The sequence below is a fragment of the Schistocerca americana genome, chromosome 6, assembly GCF_021461395.2.
Source record: "Schistocerca americana isolate TAMUIC-IGC-003095 chromosome 6, iqSchAmer2.1, whole genome shotgun sequence".
Classification (NCBI taxonomy): domain Eukaryota; kingdom Metazoa; phylum Arthropoda; class Insecta; order Orthoptera; family Acrididae; genus Schistocerca; species Schistocerca americana.
This window is the reverse complement of record NC_060124.1, coordinates 254,886,371-254,913,907: the sequence shown is the minus strand read 5'-3', so window position 1 is coordinate 254,913,907 and position 27,537 is coordinate 254,886,371. Positions and strand designations below refer to the sequence as shown.

Here is a 27,537-nt window from a genome sequence, read left to right as displayed (position 1 = left end):
GACAGATGCATAAACAAATAAAACTTAAAAAATAAAACATGCAGCAGCCCTCAGCAGTTAGGGAGTGTAAGTCAGCTGCAAACTGTAACAGAAAGAAGAAGGTTCTGCTGCTAGGTAGTTCGCATGGCAGAGGTGTGGGCAAGCAGTTGCAAGAAGGTTTAGTAAGTGAGCAACAGGACACCAGCATTATGAAGCCTAGTGCAGTGTTGGTTCAGGTGCCTGGTAACATAAGGGAATTATGTAGGAATTTTACAAAAGGGGATCAGGTAGTGATTGTGGGTTGGGCAGGGAATAGTCTTGATAGGGAAGGGGATATGATGTAGTTGGTAACCTGGTAAAAATAGCTGCTCAGACTAGTGGCACTAACATACACTACGTGTAACTGTTTCAGCGTCATTATCAGCCTCATCTTAATACTGTGTGGAATTAATATTTAATTTAGGGGTGACTAGACACTTCAGTAAGAACAACAAACAACAGGATTAGCGTTGGCACAATTTAACAAATAGCCTCTAGCCCCCTAATGTTACATCAGTGCCTGTTCCCAGCTGGCCATGGTTGATTGCTAATGGAGGTGGGTGCTTTCAATAACAGCTTACAAAACATTACTGGTTTATGTAATTTATTAATAATAGTTCACTAAAAAACAAGTCTTAAAACACTTCATAGAAAGGCTGGTTAAATAAGACCAATAAGAGTAGCAAACAACATCACTCACAAATAAAAACTTAAAGAATTGTAATGGTAAAAAGGTACCTTACAAACATCAAAATTCATTGTCATTTAACACGCAGATATAAAAACATATCCAAAACTCACAGTTAGCAAATTTTTCAAATTCCAGTATTTATAACCCACTGAACTACAGAGCAGAACTTCCAATTTCAAATCTGTCCAATGAGTAATCCTGATAACAGAAAATTATGTTCACAAATAAGAAATATAATAATTTTATGACAACACCCATCTGGCATGGCCACACCTTTACACAGTTGTAAATTCCATTGAAAAGCAACAGCTACTGCTCATTCCTCACACAGTTAAGTAAACTAACCACAGAAGTCTCTCACGGTTAATACACATACTGTATTCCACTGCTTTCTTGTCCAATATCATGACATCCTTATTGTGGGTGAACATGCTATAGCGTAGCGTGTTCAGGTTGGGCCCACACTGTCTTGTTCATCTGCCATGGCAAAACACCCACAAATGACATCAGCCACAGCTCGCCATAAATTGCGTCCATACAATTGCAGAGCCTACGGCTTATTGTTCCACAGCAGCACTGAATTCCCAGATGTCTTGGATTCATCACAAATTCATTACCACAGAGTGCCAAAATCATTCATGCACAATTCGGACCATCCAGACCCCAACACTCTGCCATTCTGTCCTTCTCGCTCAGTACTCTCTAACCCTCCACTCCTCGTTGCCAGAGGCCACTCGCTGTCAACTCAGTGCCCCAGCATCTCTGGTGAGGCTGATATCGACCTTAACACTCGCGAAACACAATCATGCCGAAAATTGGCATATACTCGCCCCCCCCCCTCCCCCTCCCCTTAACTGCCAATCATGGCTCCCTTAAGTTCCCAGAATGAATAAGAGGTAGACCCAATTTTATCTGAGAGAGATGAGCTGTTAGTGTCTTTCCTTGTTGCGGGTCCATCAGTATAATGGTGACCGGTGTTGTGAAATGTCTAATAACGTATGCCCCGACGAAACGTGGGAGGGGTTTTTTTAGTAACCTTATCCACCTTACTGCTCACGGCCTGGAAATTTTTTATACACACTGAATCTCCCAACTTATACAGGTCTGGCTCCGCCCCTCGTTGTAACACTTTGCGCAAATCTGATGAGCCTTAAGAATCCTCTGCTACACCCTTTTCCACTGATCCACCAGCTGCTGAAGCTCAATGTGCTCAGGTAGCAAATCCCTAATGGACCGTTTGTTACTCAGAGGAATTAGATTAGATTAGATTAATTATTCATTCCATAGACCCACAAAAGAGGGGATCCTCCTGGGTGTGGAACATGTCAGATAAACACATTACAAAAATGTAATTAGAAAAACTTGAGTTTCATTAATTTTGATGATCCTCAGTCAATGGACAGTAAAATTTTGTACATGAATTAAAATTAAACTTCTAATATTTACGGGTTTAATACTTACATCTGCTTTCATTAAATCCATCACTCACACAGTAGCTAGTTACTTGGCTATTACAACCAAGTATTGTCAAAAATTAAAGTATAATAAATTTTCATTAAAATGGTCTACTGCACTTGTTGAGAAATTCATGGATGGAATAGAAGGAGTTGTCCACCAAAAATTATTTTAAGTTATGCTTAAATTGTGCCTTGTCTGAAACTAAACTCTTAATGGTTACTGGTAACTTTTATTGAAAATACGCATTGCTGAATACTGGACTCCTTTCTGGGAAAGAGTAAGTGATTTTAAATCTCCATGTATATTGTTCTTATTCCTACTATTGATACTGTGTACTAAGCAGTTAGTTGGAAAAAGAGGTGTATTATTTACAAGAAACTTCATTAAGGAATAAATATACTGAGAAGCTGTGGTTAGTATGCCAAATTCTTTGAACAGGTTTCGACATGATGCTCTTGGATTTACACTACACATTACTCTTATTATACACTTCTGTACTCTAAGAATTTTTTCTCTGTTTGTGAAGTTACCCCAAAATATGATACCATATGACATAATGGAATGAAAATAAGCAAAATATGCCAGTTTTTTTATATTTATATCTCCTATGTCTGGTGTTCTACGGATTGGAGCTTGGAATGTCAGATCCCTTAATCGGGCAGGTAGGTTAGAAAATCTAAAAAGGGAAATGGATAGGTTAAAGTTAGATATAGTGGAAATTAGTGAAGTTCGGTGGCAGAAGGAACAAGACTTTTGGTCAGGTGAATACAGGGTTATAAATACAAAATCAAATAGGGGTAATGCAGGAGTAAGTTGAATAATGAATAAAAAAATAGGAGTACGGGTAAGCTACTACAAACAGCATAGTGAATGCATTATTGTGGCCAAGATAGACATGAAGCCCATGCCTACTACAGTAGTACAAGTTTATATGCCAACTAGCTCTGCAGATGATGAAGAGATTGATGAAATGTACGATGAGATAAAAGAAATTATTCAGGTAGTGAAGGGAGATGAAAATTTAATAGTCATGGGTGACTGGAATTCGAGAGTAGGAAAAGGGAGAGAAGGAAACATAGTAGGTGAATATGGATTGGGGGGAAGAAATGAAAGAGGAAGCCGCCTGGTAGAATTTTGTGCAGAGCATAACTTAATCATAGCTAACACTTGGTTCAACAATCATGAAAGAAGGTTCTATACATGGAAGAACCCTGGAGATACTAAAAGGTATCAGATAGATTATATAATGGTAAGACAGAGATTTAGGAACCAGGTTTTAAATTGTAAGACATTTCCAGGGGCAGATGTGGACTCTGACCACAATCTATTGGTTATGAACTGTAGATTAAAACTGAAGAAACTACAAAAAGGTGGGAATTTAAGGAGATGGGACCTGGATAAACTGACTAAACCAGAGGTTGTACAGAGTTTCAGGGAGAGCATAAGGGAACAATTGACAGGAATGGGGGAAAGAAATACAGTAGAAGAGGAATGGGTAGCTTTGAGGGATGAAATAGTGAAGGCAGCGGAGGATCAAATAGGTAAAAAGACGAGGGCTGGTAGGAACCCTTGGATAACAGAAGAAATATTGCATTTAATTGACGAAAGGAGAAAATATAAAAATGCAGTAAATGAAGCAGGCAAAAAGGAATACAAACGTCTCAAAAATGATATCGACAGGAAGTGCAAAATGGCTAAGCAGGCATGGCTAGAGAACAAATGTAAGGATGTAGAGGCTTATCTGACTAGGGGTAAGATAGATACAGCCTACAGGAAAGTTAAAGATACCTTTGGAGAAAGGAGAACCATTTGCATGAATATCAGGAGCTTTGATGGAAACCTAGTTCTAAGCAAAGAAGGGAAAGCAGAAAGGTGGAAGGAGTATATAGAGGGTCTATACAAGGGCGATGTACTTGAGGACAATATTATGGAAATTGAAGAGGATGTAGATGAAGATGAAATAGGAGATATGATACTGCGTGAAGAGTTTGACAGAGCACTGAAAGACCTGAGTCGAAACAAGGCCCCCGGAGTAGACAACATTCCATTAGAACTACTGACAACCTTGGGAGAGCCAGTTCTGACAAAACTCTACCATCTGGTGAGCAAGATGTATGAGACAGGCGAAATACCCTCAGACTTCAAGAAGAATATAATAATTCCAATCCCAAAGAAAGCAGGTGTTGACAGATGTGAAAATTACCAAACTATCAGTTTAATAAGTCACTGCTGTAAAATACTAACGTGAATTCTTTACAGACGAATGGAAAAACTGATAGAAGCCAACCTTGGGGAAGATCAATTTGGATTCCGTAGAAATGTTGGAACACGTGAGGCAATACTGACCCTACGACTTATCTTAGAAGAAAGATTAAGGAAAGACAAACCTACGTTTATAGCACTTGTAGACTTAGAAAAAGTTTTGACAATGTTGATTGGAATACTCTCTTTCAAATTCTGAAGGTGGCAGGGGTAAAATACAGGGAACGAAAGGCTATTTACGATTTGTACAGAAAGCAGATGGCAGTTTTAAGAGTCGAGGGGCATGAAAGGGAAGCAGTGGTTGGGAAGGGAGTGAGACAGGGTTGTAGCCTATCCCCAATGTTATTCAATCTGTATATTGAGCAAGCAATAAAGGAAACAAAAGAAAAGTTCGGAGTAGGTATTAAAATCCATGGAGAAGAAATAAAAACTTTGAGGTTCGCCGATGACATTGTAATTCTGTCAGAGACAGCAAAGGACTTGGAAGAGCAGCTGAATGGAATGGACAGTGTCTTGAGAGGAGGATATAAGATGAACATTAACAAAAGCAAAACGAGGATAATGGAATGTAGTCGAATTAAGTCGGGTGATGCTGAGGGAATTAGATTAGGAAATGAGACACTTAAAGCAGTAAAGGAGTTTTGCTATTTGGGGAGCAAAATAACTCATGATGGTCGAAGTAGAGAGGATATAAAATGTAGACTGGCAGTGGGAAAGAAAGCACTTCTGAAGAAGAAAAATTTGTTAACATCGAGTATAGATTTAAATGTCAGGAAGTCGTTTCTGAAAGTATTTGTATGGAGTGTAGCCATGTATGGAAGTGAAACGTGGACGATAAATAGTTTAGACTTGAAGAGAATAGAAGCTTTGGAAATGTGGTGCTACAGAAGAATGCTGAAGATTAGATGGGTAGATCACATAACTAATGAGGAAGTATTGAATAGAATTGGGGAGAAGAGGAGCTTGTGGCACAACTTGACTAGAAGAAGGGATCGTTTGGTAGGACATGTTCTGAGACATCGAGGGATCGCCAACTTAGTATTGGAGGGCAGCGTGGAGGGTAAAAATGTAGAGGGAGACCAAGAGATGAATACACTAAGCAGATTCAGAAGGATGTAGGTTGCAGTAGGTTCTGGGAGATGAAGAAGCTTGCACAAGATAGAGTAGCATGGAGAGCTGCATCAAACCAGTCTCAGGACTGAAGACCACAACAATAGCATGTCTGACATCATTCACATTGCAAACATAGACTTGTTTAGGTGCTTTAGCAGTTCATTAGTATGTTGCTCCCAACTGAATTTATTATCAAGTTGTAATCCCAAGGATTTTACACTCTCAACTTCTATTTCCATGTCATCATATTTTATACACACACCAGAAGGAAATCTCTTGGAAGTTCTGGACTGCATATAGTGGGTCTTTTCAAAGTTTATTGAGATTTAATTGGCTATGAACCAATTATTAATGTCAGTGGAAATCTTAAAAGTTCAATATGAGCTCTGCAGGAGTCGACAAATGCGCTTCATGTTTGGCTGTGTTAAATGCCATCATAAGTCAAGGGAGCATGCAATCCCAGTTCTCCTAGTCTTTACTGTGAAGGCAATTAATGCCACCCTGAGATTGCGATTTACCCTTTTGGCATATGATGAGTCGGGTAATAGGGGGTCATGGTCCCATGGGTAACTCTCATTCTTATACAAAAGTTCTTAAAACCTCCTGAAGTAAAACATGAAACATTGTCGCTAATCAAATACTACAGCGGCCCAAACATGCCAAATATATTTTTCAAATTCTGTATCACAATTTCAGCCATCACTGCCCTAGTGGTATGCATCCGAGTAAACCTTGTGAAGGCATCAATACATACTAGGATGTACTTATTATCTTTCTTAGATCGAGGTAAAGGCCCTACAAAGTCGAAGTACATTTTCTGAAGGGGATAGTTTGCAGGTACAGATTCCAGCCACCCAACCCTACCATTCTGTGGTGGTTTGGCAGCAGCACACACCTGACATGTACTAACATTGTGCTTAATACCTGTATCCATTCCCTTCCATATGAAATGCTGACAAATTTTTGCATGAGTTTTAAATACTCCCAAATGGCTGCCCACCAGCAATTCATGAAAATATTTAAAAATGAAAGGCACCAAATCCCCAGGCACCACAATTTTGTAACCTTTACCATACCAATCCTTGCAACACAATACACCATCTCTAAGCAGGTATGGTTTCACCACCTCTCTTTCTTCAATTTTTTGTTTTATCTCGTGCACCCCATCATCCTTCTCCTGATATTCCCAAATGTCTGTAAACAGCTGTAGAAAACAGTGAGAATCAAACTAATTCTCCCTATTGAAGCACTACCTTCATCCAGTTCATGACTATCAAGTTGTATGTCAGGTTCCTGAAAAAGGTGGCTGAAACAATCGGTTACCTGGTTTTCCAATCCTTTAATATTCTTGACCTGGAACTTAAATGCCAAGATCCTTGTTGCCCACCTGGCTATCCTTCCAGTCTTACGAGGACATGCAAGGACCCAGCTGAGTGCCTGTTTATCAGTCTCTAAGAAAAACTGTGTATGTTCCAGGTAATACCGAAATTTCTCCATGCTAAATAATACCGCAAGTGCCTCCAGCTCGTAAATAGACTAGTTCTTTTCTAAATGGTTCAAAGCATGCGAAGCACAGGCAATAGGCCTCCTTCCTTCATCCCCTTCTTGAAGAAGGACCACTCCCACCCTCGCATTTGAGGCATCAGTCTGAAGTATAAGTGGAGCATTGAAATCAGAAAGCACGAGTACTGGTGCTGACACCAAGGACTGTTTCAGGGATTCCCAAGTGGCTTCCTGCAAAGGACCCCACTCAAATTATGCCCCTTCTTATGTAAGGCATTCAACAGGGCTGCCTTCTCTGCAAACCCTGGAATGAACTTACGGAAGAAATTTGCTACCCCGACACACTTCTCAACCACCTTCACATTTCTAGGAGTGGGCAACTGCTTTTTAGCTCGCACCCATTCCTCAGCAATGGTTATCCCCTCCAGAGTGACCACATGACCAAGGAAGTGCATAGATTCACAAGCACACTTTACCTTGGCTGGATTCACTGTAAGACCCACCTTCCTTAACCTCACTAAAACCTCTCTTAAATGTTGATAATGTTCCTGCATGGAATTACTATAAACTACCAAGTCGTCCAAGTAGTGGTATATAAACTTAAACTTTATGTCAGAGAATATTTTGTCTAGGAGCTGAGATAGAACTGCAGCACCCGTAAGTAATCCAAACAGAACCTGATTGAATTCGTAAACATTCCAATCGGTCGCAAAGGCCGTAATTGGTTTGGAAGTTTCAGCAAGCAGAATTTGATTATAAGCCTGGTTTAAATCTAAGGTGGTAAATATCCTTGTACCGCGGAACCATCCAAAACAAGAATGCAGGTTGAGAAGAGGTACTGATCGCAATACCACTTTTTTATTCAAATCCCTGTAATCGACCACCGGGGAATAATTCCCATTGGGTTTCTGGACCAGAAAAATAGGCGCAGCATATGGCAAATTAGAGGGCCAAATTACTTCCTGATCTAACATCTTTCCAATCTTTTCCTTCAACAATTTCATTTGAGGTGGAGCTAGCCTATATAGTGCTTTCTTAATAGGCATGTTATCAGATAATTCAATGTGATACTCCACGAGTGACATCACCCCCAACCTCTCCGTCAAAACATCGGGGAATTCACTACATAATCTCTGTATTTCCTCTTTCTCTGCTAATTCCAAATGTTCCAACCGCAATCCTTTCTCTTGTCTCTTTTCGGTTTGTAATGCCTTTTCACTAGTCACAACTGCCACAGAAACTCCCCTTGATGCTTACAGAATTCAAAACTCTTCTCTGTTTTTAATCTGAAGCCAAATTGGCTTGCACCCCAATTGGTCACCAACCCAATCTTTTTAATAACATCAGCTCCTAGAATGCATGTCGTGGCAAGCCTGCTTACCACTCACATGCTCACCCTCCATGTGAAATCCCTAATTCTCAGTTTAACCCATATGACACCCTTCACTCTTACACTGGACTGATTTGCCACCTTGTATTTAACTGTAACCTTTTCTATTTTACTCCACTTACAGATAGCACTGTTATGGTTAAACCAATTTTCTTCAATCGCCGTAATAGCACTACAGAGTCCAACAACGCACACCCAGGTTCCTCGTTCACAACACAGCATACAAAAGATAAACCCTGTTCCTCCCCTCTACTTGTCACATAAATCTCTTTCTGTTCCATTCCTATCTCTTGTTGTAATTGTCAGGACATCTCTGGCTTACTCTTGCAACAATTCCTATTAATGTGACCCAACTTCCCACAAATCCAACACCTTATCTTACTTTCCTTTTCCCAGATTTGTAGAAGTAATTTCCTTACTATTCCTATTGTTCGCTTGAACATTCCTATTCCATTCCATCTCATCCAACCGGTTCTCCTGTCCGCGTAACCTTCATAATTAATGGCCTGCCTCACCCTCCATGAGTCTACATACATAATAGCCTGGATCTGCCTTACTAATTCATTCAGCTGGGCAAATGTTTGCGGTGTCCCACCAAATACTGCCCACTTTCTATCGTCTGGTTGTAATCCTTGAACAATATGTAATACACGTTCTCTTCTGCAGTATGGCAAGCACAAGAGTAGCGCACTCTCTCAACAAAGTCGACAATCTTCTCATTATGCCCCTGCTCTCGACCATACTCCCTACAAACTAATTCTTTCAATGCACAGAGTGGAATCAAGGTGCAAATTTTTCCTCTGAATTGTTCCAATGTTAGTCTGTCCTGAATTGCATTCAACAGGTGTTCTACCAACTCTCCCTCTACCTTTCCCACTAAGAGTTTTAAAATTTCCAAGTCTGTCATATTAATAGCTTGCGCTTTCCACTTAAAACCGAAGATGAAATACAAAAACTCCACAATATTCTACACTGAATCTAGACACCATTCCTTACATCCTGTCAAATAATCTTGCATGGGTTGATGTAAATTTGAATACAGCCAATCTGAAAACGAATCCCCCCCACACGGCGTCGCATGACCTGCCCCGCTACACTTTACGCATCACCTTCCACTCCTCTGACACAAGCCAGGCCATCATTGATTCACTTTAAATAATCCCTTATTACATTCTCTTCCTCCCTCTCCATACCTACTAAATCATCCACCCGATATAGGCAATGGGCATGTCTCGCTTGTAACCTCCTAACCTGATTTTCAGTTAGTGAACCTTAGTGAACCCATATCCAAACCATCAACACTTTCCAACAATACCTCAAGCGGCACAACTATGGCAGCAGCGCCAAATCTATTAATTTTTATCATTACCGTGAGGTACCTATTCTTCCTTAATAATTCCAGCAATTCATTTACATTGCCTTGTGGTTCCAAACCCCTCCTTTGAAGTTCATACATCAACTCACTTCTCCTCAATAAAGCCGCACCCTTCACTAGATTCGATGGCATCCGGGAATAATTACAGCAGTAACAGGTCCAAAATTGTAGCGAACAATCTTATACTACAACCTAATTTTCGACAGTTTGAAGACACTTCCCTCCAGACAATCAACCACACTCTGCTACCAATGTGCAGAATTAATATTTAATATAGGTGTGACTAGACACTTCAACAAGAACAACAAACAACAGGATTAGCTTTCCCGGCAAGATCTTGACATGTGGAGTAATCAGGTCTGCTGCCGGATGTTTGTGTCGCTCTGGCACAATATTTCAGCCACGTAACTCGTTGCCTTCTTCAGGTGCTACCTGAGACTGCCCTATTGGAGAATCTTGTCCAGTATTTATGCCCAGAGGGCGCTGGGTGCTCTCTCTGCCGTCCGCGCCTGCCTGGCGCTGCCTGTAATGTGTTCTCTTCCCCGATGCTCCCTTGGACGTCGGTGCCCGACTTGGTCGCCATCTGTGGCAGCTGTCTGAGGCCCGTCCTGTGTCGGGCATCCCATTTATGAGCAAACGGAAGGAGTGGCAATGGGCAGCCTTTTATCACCAGTGGTAGCCAACCTTTTCATGGAAAGGTACGAAGAGGAGGCACTTGCATCAGCCACTTACCAACCCAAGTGCTTTCTCAGGTATGTCTATGACACTTCTGTCATTTGACCCCATGGCAGGGAGAAGCTAGATGACTTTTTGGAACATCTAAATTCACGCCACCCAAGTATAAAATTTACTATGGAGCTAGAGAAGGATGGACAGCTCCCATTCTTGGATGTCCTGGTCAAGAAGAAGGCACAGTGTGTATCGTAAGCCCACCCACACTGACTTATACCTTCAAGCCAGTAGCTGCCACCACCCGGCACAGAAGAATGGAGTCTTGAAAACATTAGTTCACAAGGCTCGAACTCTGTCGGATACGGAAAGTCTGGCCACAGATATAGAACATCTACAGCTGGTGTTCAGCAGAAATGGATACTCCTCCACAGACATCCAAAGGGCACTTTGTGCTACCAGCCAACCACAGGGTACAGAAGAGGAGCCAGAGGGGGCGAAGAAGGTGGCATACCTGCCATATTCTGGACCTATTTCTGCAAAGATCAGCAGAATTCTCTCAAAATACGATATAAAGTGAAGTGTTGGCAGAAGGGCCAACACCGTGTTGCTAGAGGAGGCCGAAATGCACGCTTTTAAGCTCACGCAGGCTGGCGCGAGGTCTGGAACAGTCAAGGGAATTAATAGTAGCAAATAAAGTACGTAGTTGATGTAATACTTAACTTTAATCCATAATTGGTGTACATCGCTCTTGACAGTACATGTTTTACTATCTCAATATTAACTGGTAATGGCGCCTTGCTAGGTCGTAGCAAATGACGTAGCTGAAGGCTATGCTAACTATCGTCTCGGCAAATGAGAGCGTATTTGTCAGTGAACCTTTCCTAGCAAAGTCGGCTGTACAACTGGGGCGAGTGCTAGGAAGTCTCTCTAGACCTGCCGTGTGGTGGCGCTCGGTCTGCAGTCACTGACAGTGGTGACACCCAGGTCTGATGTATACTACCGGACCGCGGCCGATTTAAAGGCTACCACCTAGCAAGTGTGGTGTCTGGCGGTGACACCACATTCCTCCACCGCAAATCGGCGTGTGGTTGTGTGATAAGGCTTCAGCCCGCCGTGGGGAGGACCCCATGTTGACGTATGCGACGAGGTGGGGAGCCTAACAACAGGCGAGGCTGTGCCACCCTGGACTAGGTTTTCGGGCGTTTCCTAGCTCCTCTCGGACCGAATGGCTGGGTGCGGGTGGCACAGCCTCACCTGTTGTTAGGCTCCCCACCTCGTCGCATACGTCAACATGGGGTCCTCCCCACGGCGGGCGGAAGCCTTATAACACAACTGTATGCCGATTTGCGGGGGAGGAATATGGTGTCACTGCCAGACACCACACTTGCTAGGTGGTAGCCTTTAAATCGGCCGCGGTCCGTTAGTATACGTCGGACCCGTGTGTCGCCACTGTCAGTGATTGCAGACCGAGCGCCGCCACACGGCAGGTCTAGAGAGACGTCCTAGCACTCACCCCAGTTGTACAGCCAACTTTGCTAGGAAAGGTTCACTGACAAATACGCTCTCATTTGCTAGCATAGCCTTCAGCTACGTCATTTGCTACGACCTAGCAAGGTCCCATTATCAATAGATATTTAACTTGTGATGCCTGTACCGTCAGACCGATGTACACCACTTATGGATTAAAGTTAAGTATTCTATCAGTTACCTCCTGTTTTGCTAGTCTTATTTCTCTGACCTGTTCCAGACCTCACGCCAGACTGCGTGAGCTTAAAAGCGTGCATTTTGGCCTCCTCTAGCAACACGGTGTTGGCTCTTCTGCCAACACTTCATAAAGAGTATCTTCTGTTCACCCTCCAAAATTGGGGCAATGCTAGGGAGTGTGAAGGACAACCTGGGGCTACGTAAACCAGGCATTTGCAACATCCCGTGCCAGTGTGGAAAATCATACATTGGCCGGACAACCAGGATGGTGGACGTCAGGTGCAAAGAACACCAGAGGCACACCAGACTCGGACAGGCAACCAAATCTGCCATAACAGAGCACTGTCTGGAGCTCGGTCATTCAATGGACTACAACAACACCAAAATTGTGACACAGACTCCAAGATTTTGGGACAGTGTCATAAAGGAGGCCATCGAGATCAAGGTCACAGACAACCTAATAAACCGAGACAGCGGTTACCAGCTGAGCTCGGCGTGGAGTCCGGCTTTGGAGCTTATCAGGGCCCAACAAAAGGAACCAAGAAATTCCTCAAGAAGTAGTAACACCGCAGCAGGAGCAGCGCCAGTTGGGCGTGAACCGCGAACGCAACTCCCGACGCAGGACGGGCCTCTGACAGACGCCGCGACCGCAGATGATGGACGAGCTGAGCACAGATGACCGTCAGAGCACCAGGGAAGTGCCAACACATCAGGAGCAGTGTCAGGCGGGCACGGACCATGAACAGAGTGCCCGACAAACGACGGGCTTCAGAGAGCTGCCACAGATGGAGACCGAGTCAGGTGCAGATGTCTGAGGGAGCACCAGGGAAGAGACAACACCTTACAAGCAGTGCCAGGCGGGTGCTGGCCACGGACGGAGCGCCCGACACGAGATGGGCCTCAGACAGCTGCCACAACTGCAGATTGTGGATGAGCCGGGCATGGACATCCGTGGGAGCACCAGGGAAGGGCCAAAACCTCAGGAGCAGCACCAGGCTGGCGCGGACCGCGAACGGAATGCCTGACACAGGACGGGCCTCAGTCAGCTGCCACAGATGGCGACGAAGTCAGGGGCGGACAACCGAGGGAGCACCGGGGAAGAGACAACACATTACAGACAGCACTAGGCAGGCACAGATGGCAGAGAGAGCACCCAGCGCCCTCTGGGTATAAATACTGGACAAGATCCTCCAATACGGCAGTCTCAGGTAGCACGTGAAGAAGGCAACGAGTTACGTGGCCAAAATATTGTGCCAGACCGACACAAACATCCGGCAGTAGACCTGATTATTCCACAACAGGATTAGTGTTGCCACAACTTAACAAATAGCCTCTAGTCCCCTAATGTTACATGAATGTCTATTTCCAACTGGCCGTCATTGACTGGCTGATGGAGCTGGGTACCTTCAATAACTGCTTACACAACATTACTGATTTATGTCATTTATTAATAATAGTTCACTGAAAAACACTTCATAGAAAGGCTGGTTAAATAACTGTTCTTTTGATTAATTGGGTAATAAACTGCCAACCAATAACAGTAGCAAACAACATCACTTCCAAATAAAAACCTAAAGAATCGTAATCGTCAGAAAGTACCTAACAAACTTCAGAACTCACTTTCATTTAACATGCAGATATAAAAACATATCCAAAACTCACAGTTAGCATATTTGTCAAATTCCAGTATTTATAGCCCGCTGAACTACAGTGCAGAACTGAAAATCTGTCCAATGAGTAATCCTGATAACAGAAAATTATGTTCTCAAATAAGAAATATAATAACTTTATGACAACGTCCATCCAGCATGGCTACACCTTTACACAATTGTAAATTCCGTTGAAAAGTAACAGTTATTGCTCAATCTCCACACAGTTAAGTAAACTAACTGCAGAAATCACTCAAGGTTAATTCACGTACTATATTCCACTGCTTTCTTCTCCAATATCATGACATCCTTATTGTGGGTGAACATGCTACAGCACAGTGTGCTCAGGTTGGGCACACATTGTCTTGCTTATCTGCCATGGCAGAACACCCACAAACGACATCGGCCACAGCTCGCCGTAAATTGCGTCCATACAATTGCAGAGCGCACGGCTTATTGTTCCACAGCAGCATTGAATTCCCAAAGTCTCAGTTTCACCATCAGTTCATTACCACAGAGTGCCAAAATTATTAATGTACATTTGGACTATCCGGACCCCAACACTCTGCCGTTTTGTCCTTCTTGCTCTGTACTCTCTAACTCTCCACTCCTCATCGCCAGAGGCCACTCGCCGTCAACTCTGTGCCCCAATATCTCTGGCGAGGCCAATATCGACCTTAACACTCACGGAACACAATCGAGCTGAAAATCGGCACAATGCTGCTGTTAGGCATGTTAACTTGGGGCTGGAGAAGGCACTGACTGCGGAAGGCATGGCTGACATTGCAATGGTGCCAGTTGAGTCTGTCAATAGATTGGATTTCACTAGGCATGGCATGCACCTCAATAGGTATGGGAAGAGGAGGCCTGCAAAGCTTATGGGTGACAGTGTAGTGAGTGGTGGTGGGATCACTCTGTCAATAGATTGGATTTCACTAGGCATGGCATGCACCTCAATAGATATGGGAAGAGGAGGCCTGCAAAGCTTATGGATGACAGTGTAGTGAGTGGTGGTGGGATCACTCATGGAAAAACTCCTTTAGTAGTTGGTGTTAGAGCTGCTCCTTTATTGGACGAAGTCAGATGATGGGTATTGCGGCTTAAAGGAAGTCCCTCTAATGAATGATTCACCCTCAGAGAAGGTCAGATATCCAAGTAGAGAAGGCATTAGCATGTTTCATAAAAATATAAGAGGTGTTAGAGATAAAGTTAGTGAACTGCTTATAGATGTTGACTGTGACATCATTCGTATATCGGAGCACCACTTGAATAATTTGTCAATTCAGAGGCTTCCTTTACCAAGATACAGATTAGCTGGCTGTTTTTCAAGGAGTTCTTTCCGAGTGGAGGAGTAGCCATGTGCATAAAAAATGGTATTCCATTTAAGTCCATAGACATATCATGGCAATGCACCGAACAGGTATTTAAATGACGTGCAGGGGCAGTTGAATTTAGAGAAACTAAACTTCTAATTGTTGTGAAACTTCCTGGCAGATTAAAACTGTGTGCCAGACCGAGACTCGAACTCGGGACCTTTGCCTTTCACGGGCAAGTGCTCTACCATCTGAGCTACCGAAGCACAACTCAAGCCCGGTCCTCACAGCTTTACTTCTGCCAGTATCTCGTCTCCTACCTCAAACTTTACAGAAGCTCTCCTGAGAACCTTGCAGAACTAGCACTCCTGAAAAAAAGGATATAGTGGAGACATGGCTTAGCCACAGCCTGTGGGATGTTTCCAGAATGAGATTTTCACTCTGCAGCAGAATGTGCGCTGATATGAAACTTCCTGACAGATTAAAACTGTGTGCCCAACCGAGACTCGAACTCTGGACCTTTGCCTTTCGTGGGCAAGTGCTCTACCATCTGAGCTACCGAAGCACGACTCACGCCCGGTCCTCACAGCTTTACTTCTGCCAGTATCTCATCTCCTACTTTCCAAACTTTACAGAAGCTCTCCTGCGAACCTTGCAGAACTAGCACTCCTGAATGAAAGGATATAGCGGAGACATGGCTTAGCCACAGCCTGTGGGATGTTTCCAGAATGAGATTTTCACTCTGCAGCAGAGTGTGCGCTGATATGAAACTTCCTGGCAGATTAAAACTGTGTGCCCGACCGAGATACTGGCAGAAGTAAAGCTGTGAGGACCGGGTGTGAGTCGTGCTTCGGTAGCTCAGATGGTAGAGCACTTGCCCGCAAAAGCCAAAGGTTCCGAGTTCGAGTCTCAGTTGGGCACACAGTTTTAATCTGCCAGGAAGTTTCATATCAACGCACACTCCGCTGCAGAGTGAAAATTTCATTCTGGAAACATCCCACAGGCTGTGGCTAAGCCATGTCTCTGCTATATCCTTTCTTTCAGGAGTGCTAGTTCTGCAAGGTTCGCAGGAGAGCTTCTGGAAAGTTTGGAAGGTAGGAGACGAGATACTGGCAGAAGTAAAGCTCTGAGGACCGGGCGTGAGTCGTGCTTCGGTAGCTCAAATGGTAGAGCATTTGCCCGCGAAAGGCAAAGGTCCCTAGTTCGAGTCTCGGTCGGGCACACAGTTTTAATCTGCCAGGAAGTTTCATATCAGCGCACACTCCGCTGCAGAGTGAAAATCTCATTTTTCTAATTGTTGTTGTTTATAGGTCCCCTAACTCTGACTTCAGAGCATTTCTGCTCAAGCTGGTTCACTTTATAGATAGTATCATCCACATGCTTAGCTGGGTGGTAACATGCTCGCTTCCCATGCAAGCGGGCCTGGGTTCGATTCCTAGCTGTGTTGAATCTTGTCTCCATTCAGGGACTGGGTGTTGTGTTATCCTCATTGCCATTTCATTCTCATCACCGATGCTCAGTTTGCCGAATGTGACGTTGAATTAAATAAGAATTGCACTTGGCAGCCGAACTTCCGCGAATAGGGGCTCCCTGGCCAGTGATGCCATATGCTCATTTCCATCTTTTTTGTAGGAAGTACAAAATTAGCTATTTGTGGTGAGTTCAATATTAATGTTGTATGTGACTGTGCAAGAAAAACATTGGCACTATTTCAAATAGTACAGTTCATGACATTTCATGTAGAAAATAAACTAACACTAAATCACAGTAAGAGACAGTTTTTACGGTTTATAGCACACAATTCAACAATACCTGATGTTTTAATTTCACAGAATGGGCATATGATTAGTGAAACTGAACAGTTGAAATTTTTAGGTGTTGGATAGATACAAACTATCGTGGGAAGCCCACATTCAGCACCTTGTTCAAAGACTTAATGGTGCCATTTTTACTATTTGAATTGTATCTGAAGTAAGTGTAGTTTGACACAAAAAGTAGTCTACTTTGCTTATTTTCATTTGCATATGTGATAAGTTATTATATTTTGGGTAACTCTTCCTACTCTCAAAGGATATTTTTGGCTCAGCAACTGGTAGTTCAGGCAATAAGTGTAAGTTCACGAAGCTCTTCTCGACCCCTGTTCATTAGTATGGGTATTCTGACATTGGCCTCTCAATGTATACAGTATATTCCTTACTGTCATATCTTGTTAACAATGTCAGCTTATTCCCAAGAAATAGCATCTTTCACTCAGTTAATACCAGGAAGAAATCTAATCTACATTTGGTTTGCACTTCCTTGACTCTTGTACAGAAAGGTGTGCATCATACTGCTGCTTCCATTTTCAATAAGCTACCACAAGCATTCAAAAAGCTTAGCGGTAATCCATGGACTTTCAAACCAAACTGAAGAGTTTCCTCATGGGTCACTCCATCCATTCTTTTGAGAGTTCCTTGAAAAATTAAGCTGATTCCTATGGTATATTGTTGATGGTGTTTACATAAATCAGTTCCTTCATGTAGTCAGATTGTACCATACACCTCTTTTCTCCCGAATTCAGCTTGGTAACTCCTGATGAGGTTTGATCTACCCATCTAGCGTTCGGCATTTTTCTGTAGCATCACAGTTCAGAAGCTTCTATTCTCTTCTTGTCTGAACTATTTACTGCCCACATCTCACTCCTCTACAATCCAGACAAATACTTCAGGAAAGACTTCCTGACATTTAAATTTGTGTGTGGCCTCAGTTGCCTGAGACTGCAGTCATATGTGTGTGAGTTGCATTTTCATGAGTGTGTAGTGTATGTGTGTGTTAGTTGTCTAATTTTGACAAAAGCCTTACTGGCCAATAGCTATATTTGTGACTTTTTTTGTGTTAGTTGTCTAATTTTGACAAAAGCCTTACTGGCCAAAAGCTACCTTTTTTTTTTTTTTTTTTTTTTTTTTTTTTTTTTTTTTTGCTTTATGGGGAGTAGCAACTTTCCTTTTCACAATATTGTTACAAAAATTGCACTCTACACAACATTGTGAAATAATTTATTTATTTTTCAACCAACAAATGCTATAAATGTAGGTTTGCCTTTCTACATCAAGTTTTACTCTCAGTATTGTCTCGCTTATTCCTGCATTTCTCCAGAACCCAAATGATCTTCCCTGTTTTCTGTTTCAACAAGTTTTTCAGTATTTTGTAGATAATTTGTGCTAGAATTTTACAACCATTACTTATTAAAATGATTATTTGCTAACATTCACATCTGTCGGCACTTGCTTTCTTTTGAATTTCAATTATAACATTCTTCCTGAAGTATGAGGCTATTTTGCCTCTCCCTTATACCTTGCACACCAGTTACAATAATTTGTTCAAGACTGACTCTCCCAAGGATCTCAGTATTTCTGAGGTAATATAATATTCATCTTAGAATATAATTTTCATCTTGGGGCTTTTAATGTTCTGTCAAAGTCTTCTTTCAGCATAATGTTTCCCAGTTCCTCTGATTAACTTTCTCTTCATTTTCTATAGCACTGTCTTGAAATTCATTTTGATTGTACAGTGCTTCTGTGTATTCCTTCCACCTCTAAGTTTTCCATTCTTTGTGTAGTACTGGCTTTCTGTCTGTGCTCTCGATACTCATACAGCTGCTTCTCTCTCTCTCTCTCTCTCTCTCTCTCTCTCTCTCTCTCTCTCTCTCTACCCCCCCCCCCCACCCCCCCCTCTCTCTCTCTTTCCAAAGGTTTCTCTAATTTTCTGATAGGTGGATTTTCCCTTTGAGTTCTTGATATTAATACAGCTGCTTCTCTTTTTTCCAGAGATATCTTTAATTTCTATTTTTCTGTAACTCATGTATGTTTCTAAAGCTTTTCACTTGTCCTCTAGCCATTGCTGCTTAGCCAAATTTGCAGTTTCTTTCAGTTCCATGTTTTAGACACCTCTGTTCTCATTTGCCTGCTTCATTTTTACATTTTCTGCTTTATCAGTTAATTTCAATATCTCATGTGCTTTCCAAGAATTTTTGGTGAGCCTCCCCTGTTTGTCCATTTGATCCACTGTTGCCTCCACTATTTCATCTCTTAAATGTATCCATTCCTCTTGTATTGTATTTCTTTGCCCTGTTTCAGTCAGCTATTGCCTGATGCGACCTTTAAAACTTCCAACATCCTATGCCGTATTCAGGTCCCAACTCCTCAATTTTCTATTTTGTTGGAATTGTTTTCATTTTTAACTTGCATTTCATAACCATGGAAACCCCATGGTGGAACCACATATGTAAAGAGGCAGTACTTCGAAAGAACAAAGCCTTCAGAGAATGGTTCCAGACCCGAACAGAGGAAGCTAGGGTAAAATATAAGGAAAGCAAGAAAGCGGCACAGACCATAGTAAGGGCGGAGAAGAAGAAGTGGATGGAAAAATGGACAAGAATGTTAGAAGAGGACAGTGAAGGGAACAAAAAAGTACTTTACACCATGGTAAGAAATAAGAGGAACGACAGAAGTGAGTGCCTGAGGATCATAGATAATAATGGAAGAGTTGTGGAGGAAATGCATGAGCTCAAAAAGATTTGGAAGGAGTACTTTGAAGATCTGTTGAATGCCGCCAAGCGGGTAACTAACAGCGATGGAGAGCCTAAGGCAGCAAACGATTATAATAGTGGGAAAATTGATGATCTAACTTGGAATGAAGTGGAAGAAGCCATAAAGAGGATGAAAGGGGGCAAGGCACCAGGTTGGGACGAAGTAACAGTGGATATGATACGAGCAGCAGGAGAAGTAGGAACCCAGTGGCTATACAGAGTGCTGAGGGTGGTGTGGAAGGAGAACAGAATTCCTGAGGATTGGAAGAAAGGAATTATAGTCCCGATCTTCAAGAAAGGGGATAAAAGGAGATGTGAGAACTACAGAGGAATTACCCTGCTATGCCACTGTGGAAAAATCTATGAAAAGATCCTGGAGAAGAGAATAAGAAGCAGTATTGAAAGTAGACTGCAAGAGGAGCAGTATGGTTTCAGACCGGGAAGATCAACAACGGACCTCATATTTGCGGTAAGGCAACTGCAGGAAAGGCACTATGAGTACGGGAAGGACTTAATCATGGCCTTTTTAGATATTGAGAAGGTGTATGACAGTATCTATAGGGACAAGCTCTGGGATGTGCTGAAAGCAAAAGGGATAGATGACGAGATAACACAAAAAGTCAGAAAAATGTATGAGGGAAGTGAGAGTTGTGTGAAAGTGGGGAGGGAACGTACTGCATGGTTCAAGCTGGAAAATGGGCTGCGACAGGGAAGTGCACTTTCACCTTTATTGTTTATTATTGTTATGGATGAAATCCTACAGCAAGTATCAGATGCGATTGGAGATCATAAAATGAAAGCAGTGCTTTTTGCCGATGACCTGATGTTATGGGGAAATTGCAAGAAGGAGGTGCAAGAGCAGTTAGATGTATGGGAGGCAACGGCAGCACAATATGGAATGCATTTCTCTGCAAAGAAAAGTGAAGTAATTGTCACAACAAGGAAGAAGAATAGGCCAAATGTGGATATAACTTGTGGAGGGGTAAAACTACAAGTGGTAGAGAACTTCAAGTACCTGGGAAGCATGATTGAAAGTAAGGGGGGAAACGCAATGGAAATAAATGAAAGGTGCAGAAAAGCAGGGCAGTTCTTCAAATGCATTAGGGGGCTTATTTGGAGCAAGGAGGTGCCACAGAAATCCAAGGGAATTATATACCGAACCTACTTTGTCCCCATATTGGCATACGGAAGTGAGACATGGGTAATGCATAAAAGCGACAAAAGTAGAATACAAGCTAGTGAAATGAAGTTCCAGAGGAGCAGGTTGAGTGTAACAAGACGAGACAGATTGCGAAATGTGTATGTGAGGGAAAGACTAAAGGAGGAACCAGTACAGGACAGGATAGAAAAATCAAGACTGCAGTGGTATGGACACATGAAGAGAATGGATGAGGGAAGAATTCCAAAGAGGATGTTTGATCTGCAACTGGAGGGGAAGAGGCCCAGGGGAAGACCAAGAGATAGATGGGTGAAGGGAGTGAAGGAATGTGTAGCGAGAAGAGGAGAGAACTGGACGAAGGTGGAAGAGGGGGAATGGTGGAAAGACAGAACACGATGGAGAGGCTTGTGTTCCCGACAGACCCAGCCAGTGGCTGGAAACTGTCCAAGATGATGATGATGATTTCATAACCAATAAATTATGGTCAGAATCCACAACTACGCCTTGAAATGTTTTGCAGTTTACAATATGATTTCAAAATCTCTCTCTTAAGATTATACCATCAGTCTGAAATCTTCCAGTGTCTCCAAGTCTCTTCCATGTATACAACTTCCTATACCTACTGTTAGTTTTACTTCTTAGAATTCTGTTCAGCTCAATCACAATTTTAGTTAGGCTTGTGCACCTTTCTCCATGGCCAAAAAGGAAAAAATAAATTTAAAATTTATCTTCAGAGTGAATGGATGAAACTTGCATGTTGTTTTTCAAGAGAAAGTAAAGGTGTTAAATACTTGAAGTTATAGGCAACAACTGATAATCAGGAAAGCAAATATCAAGATTGTCATAAGACTTCAAAACTTCTTTCTTTAGTAAATATATTTGATGAAAATGGACAATAACAAAACAATAGCCATTTGAAGGTGAAGTGTCCTTATATGGTGCCAAGGATAGCTCATAAAATAAAGTCAGTTTCCAGGATACAATGAAAGAAATACAGTTATTGGTAAACAAACAACTGAACAGTCCTCAGCTCTGATGTGAAAAAAAAAATAATAGCCACTTCTGACAGAATGTTAAAGTCTCTCATCTGTCGTCCAGTTTGAGATTCTACATCGGTGTCTGGTCAAGGTCCTAGATGGTATCTGGATCGGTCAGTGTGACATCATCAATTTGTTGGCAGCTGATAGAAGACTCATGGTCAAATATTAGTGGCTGCTGAGACATGAAGGTGCAGGTGGGCTTCACCACACAATGACATACTGGGTGATAAGCAGTCAGCATAGGTTAGCTGTGGGGCACCAGCAGAGTGCCAGCAGTTGATGGGAGACTCATATTTGAACCAACAGTGGCTGATGGGATGCAAGAACGCTGACAGTTCAGTCAGATGATGATGTGGTGTCCAGCCAGTGTCTAGGTTGGAAGTCCAGTTGGAGGCCAAGGCTGCACTGGGTCAACATCCAGTCAGAATCCTGGGCTGCAGTGGAAATGCTACTGGTGAATGCTGTTGATAAATGAGCTACAGTGCATAGACAGTGTAGGGCCCAGAACATGAGCGATTGCTGTTGAGTAGCGGTTGCATAGCATCTTAAATAATCCAGTGGAAAGATTTCTGTGAGGTGTCATGTGATGCACGGATGCACTGTAGTGCCATGCTCATAGTGCTCGGGTTGAATGAGTGCATTGCTGATGCCTCTAGTGGAGCCCACTGGAATCTTGTATATACACAGAGCAATGTGTTGCTGTTGTTATCTGGCACATTCACAGATCGGCATGCTGTTTTTGGGGTTTGCCAATCTTAGTAATCACTCAGTGTGTTTGACCACCTATGGCTGGCTTTGGCAAGTTCCAGCTGATCACTGCTGTACGCATTGGTAGTGACTGTGGCAGTTGTCAGCTGACTGGTCCAGCCCCAATACTCCCTTCCCTTTAAAAAAGATGGCACAGGTGCTGAGGTACTGACTGGTTCAGTCAGAGCAGAAGGTCCAGTAATACACTGGCAGCAGGTGGGCGGAAAGGTCAACTGATGGCAGCTGCCAGGAATGCCATGACACCAACAAGTATGGCCAAAGGGAAGAAGGAGATGTCCAGTCGAGCACAGATGTGGCCATTGGGCAATGGGCATGCCTTAGGCACCAGAAGAATGGGCCCAGGATGTGAATGCACCAGGAAAACAAGCTGTTAGAGGCGTCACAGAAGGAAGAATCACACTGGAAAATTGCACAGAAAATGCTGAGAATATGAGGCCAAAGCCCTGGGGCAAAGGCAGTAACAGGGTCATGTGTGAAGACATGGGAATATGGCAACCAGGAAGTGCAGTGTGGGATCTAATTCTTTCAGCAGGGGCAGACACCAGCTGGTCATTGGAATGTCAGCACAGTGCTGGCAGACAATGGGAGATGAGGGCTCAAACCAACAGCAGCCACTAGAGGTGCAATGATGCTGATGGTCTCACCCAAGACAGCAACTTTTGAGGAGGATGTGGCTGCAGCCAAATCTGAACACATAAATCAGCAGTTCACAGTTCTGAACTGAAATAGAAAATAATAGGCACTTCTGGTTGAATGCTAAAGTCTCTCAACTGGAATCCAGCTCTAGATATGGGGTCGGCATCCAATCTACATCCAGCTCAGCGTACAGGGTCGGAAACCGATCGAGGTCGTAGATGGCATCCAGATATGGTGGGTGCAGACTGGCAGGTGTAATGTCGGCACTGCATTAGTAGTCGGTGGGAGACTTGTGCCCACAACAACAGCAGTCCACAGAACACAAGGGTGCCTTCGCCACGTGATGATGTCCTAGACAGCTCTGGCCAGTGCCTAGGTTGAAGTCCAATAGGTTACTCAGGGTTTATGTCCACTCAGAATTCTGAGCTGTGCTGGAACTGCTACTAGTAAATGGTACTGATAGATGAGTTGCAGGGGGCAGTCAGAGTAGAGCCCGAAGCAAGTGTGAATGCTGTCAAGCAGAAATCACACAGTGTCTTAAATAATCCAGTAGAAGGATTTCCATGAGGTGTCACGTGATGTGATGATGCAATGTAGTGTCATACTCACAGTGCCATGGCCAGATGCATGCACTGCTGGCAACTGCTGCTGATGCCTCTCGTGGAGCCCACTGCACATGCTGCTGTTGTCATCTGACATGTGTAAAAATTGGCATGTTGCTATTGGCGCCTACCGATCTTAGTAATCACATGGTATGTTCGACAGGTGATGGCAAGAGTAGGGCAACCTGCTGGCCACAGGTATATGTACCAACAGCAGCAGCAGTGGGCAGGAGACTGGCCTGGCCATAGTAGAAGGAATCACAGAGCACTATAATTAGATTACATTAGATTAATTATTCATTCCATAGACCCATAAAAGAGGGAATCCTCCTGGGCGTGGAACATGTCAGATAAACACATTACAAAAATGTAATTAGAAAAACTTGAGTTTCATTAATTTTAATGATCTTCAGTCAATAAACAGTAAAATTATGTACATGAATTAAATTTAAACTGCTAATATTTACAGGTTTAATACTTACATCTGCTTTCATTAAATCCATCATTCAGACATTTGCTAGTTTCTTGGCTATTACAACCAAGTATTGTCAAAAATTAAAGTAAATTATTCGTTTCAGTGATCCTCAGTTAAGAACAGTCAAATTATGTACAAGATTTAAAATTAAACTTCCACTATTTACAGACTTAAGACTTACGTCTGCTTTCCGCACATCCATCATTCACACAGTAGGGGTAGTTACATGGCTGTTACAACCAAGTATTGTCAAAAAGTAAAGTATAATAAATTTTCATTAAAATGGTCTACTGCACTTGTTGAGAAACTCATGGGTGGAATAGAAGGAGTTGGCTACCAAAAATTGTTTTAAATTATGTTTGAATTGTGCTTTGTCTGAAACTAAACTCTTAATGGTTGCTGGTAACTTACTGAAAATATGCATTGCTGAATACTGGACTCCTTTCTGTCAAGAGTAAGTGATTTTAAATCTTCATGTATATTGTTCTTATTCCTAGTATTGATACTGTGTACTAAGCAGTTATTTGGAAAAAGAGATGTATTATTTACAACAAACTTCATTAAGGAATAAATATACTGAGAAGCTGTGGTTAATATGCCCAATTCTTTGAATAGGTTTCGACATGATATTCTTGGAATTACACTACTCATTACCCTTATTATATGCTTCTGTACTCTAAAAATTTTTTCTCTGTTTGTGGAGTTACCCCAAAATATGATTCTATATGACATAATGGAGAGAAAATAAGCAAAATATGCCAGTTTTTTTTATATTTATATCTCATATGTCTGACATCATTCGCATTGCAAACACAGACTTTTTAAGGCGCTTTAGCAGTTCGTTAGTATGTTGCTCCCAACTGAATTTATTATCAAGTTGTAATCCCAAGAATTTTACACTCTCAACTTCTCCTATTTCCATGTCATCATATTTTATACACACATCAGAAGGAAATCTCTTGGAAGTTCTGAACTGCATGTAGTGGGTCTTTTCAAAGTTTAATAACATTGAATTGGTGATGAACCACTTATTAATGCCAGGAAAAATTTGATTAGCTGCCCTTTCTAAATTTATATTTGATTTACTATTTATTGCAATGTTTGTATCACCTGCAAATAAAACAAACTTGGCATCTGATAGTGTAACAGATGACAGGTCATTAATATACACAAGAAACAGCAGTGGACCTAGTATGGAACCTTGGGGAACACCACATGTAATTTCTTCCCAGTCAGACGATGTCTGATTGCTTACTGCTTAAGTGTTACATAATGACACTTTTTGTTTTCTATTAGTAAGATATGACTGAAATCACTTTGCAGTACTACCAGTGACACCATAATATTTTAATTTACTTAAAAGAATGCTGTGATTCACACAGTCAAACGCCTTTGACAGGTCACAGAATATGCCAGTTGCCTCTAATTTGTTGTCCAATGAATTAAGGACATTTTCGCTGTAAGTGTAAATAGCTTTCTCAGTATCAGAACCCTTAAGAAACCCAAACTGTGACTTTGACAGTATGTTATTTTCACTAAGGTGCTTAAGTAGATGCTTGAACATAACCTTTTCAAAGATTTTTGAAAAAGCTGGCAAAAGTGAGATCAGTCAGTAATTTGACGGCATTTCTTTGTCCCCTTTCTTGTGGAGAGGTATAACTTCAGCATATTTAAGCCAGTACAAGAATGTTCCTGTGACAAGTGATTGATTACACAAATAACTTAAGATATGACTAAGCTCACATGAACACTCTTATTAACTTTGTTGATATGTTATCATAACCACTAGAATGCTTTGATTTCAAGGTCTTTATGATGGATTCTATTTCTTTGGGTAAAGTAAGTGTCAATTCCATTTTACTGAGATTGCTTGTGTGCATTGGTCTCAGATATTCCATGGCATTATTTACTGAACCTGGCATCCCCATGCTATCAGTAACAGAGACAAAATTCTTGTTTAAATGGTTTCTGAAATAGCCACCAGAAAGATCGCAGGAGGGGCACATCGGCATGGCGCGTCATGGACAGTAGTTGCTGCAAGTAAATTCCCGTCCACCAGAGGGCACGCGAGAATTCGTCCGCGCCCTCTGCCAGCGGAACAACAACAACTCAGGCAGTATGGGCCGTGCCCAGTCAGTTCTACATCGGGCATGCCTAGCTGACAGTTCCCAGTCTATACTATGTGAAGTGCGACGGACAACGTGAATCGTGTTAATACAGTTTGCAACACAACATGCGTTTGTTACCAGGGTCTCATTTATTTTTAGACTATTTGTTCCTCCTCGTTTCTGGTCCTACTTGTCTCTGACTTAACTATATCCCATATTGTTTTTATTTTATTGCTGAATGTATTTATCTTATTCTCATAATGCAGGTGTTTAGATTTCTGGATAACCTTCTTCAATATTTTGCAGTTATTTTTGTAATGGGCTATAATGCTAGTATCAAAGGTGTCCCTACATAAAAGATGGAGTTTCCTTTTTGTCTCACATGATATCTTTATCCCTTGTGTAATCCATGGTTTCTTATTAGACTTATGCTGAATTTGAGTTACCTTCATGGGAAAAAAATTTTCAAGTAAGGTGCTAACTTTATTAATGAATGTTTTGTATTTTCCATTTGTGTCTTGGATGCTGTAAACATCCGTCCAATTAATTTCTTTGAGCAATCTCCTAAATTTCTCAGTTTCTGACTGTTTTATTGGCCTTCTGTACTCAGTCTGATAGATGTTTTATCCTGACAATTTTCAAAATTTAATGTTAGGTGTTGAATGTCATGGTCAGATAGCCTATTTACTACTGGTTTTGTAATGTGGCTTAGTTGCCTCGAATTGTCTATAAATATATTATCAATGGCAGTCTTAGAACATTTGCATACCCTAGTTGGGAAATTTACAGTAGAAATTAAATTGAATGACAATTTAACTGATTTCAGTAACTGTTCACTGACAGTGTTTTTCAGGACATCTACATTAAAATCACCAGCAACCACTAGTTCTTTGTTTTTTTTTAATTTAAGATGAGATAATAAATCTTCAAGACTGTTTGTAAACAGGTTGAAATTTCCTGAAGGTGCTCTGTATATGGCTACTATTATAAAGTACCTGTTATGAAATTCTATCTCTGTTGCACATGCTTCAGTG

At 42.0% G+C, this 27,537-nt stretch overlaps 1 protein-coding gene across 1 annotated transcript in view; it reads left to right on the top strand.

The window, feature by feature from the left end:
• LOC124620079 (neural-cadherin-like) overlaps positions 1-23,300 on the top strand; it is a 198,997-nt gene extending 175,697 nt beyond the window's left edge. The window contains exon 14 of the mRNA XM_047146746.1: positions 23,004-23,300. Coding sequence (XP_047002702.1) covers positions 23,004-23,300 — 297 coding nt within the window. The remainder of the gene's footprint in view (positions 1-23,003) is intronic.
• Positions 23,301-27,537: the final 4,237 nt, after the last annotated feature.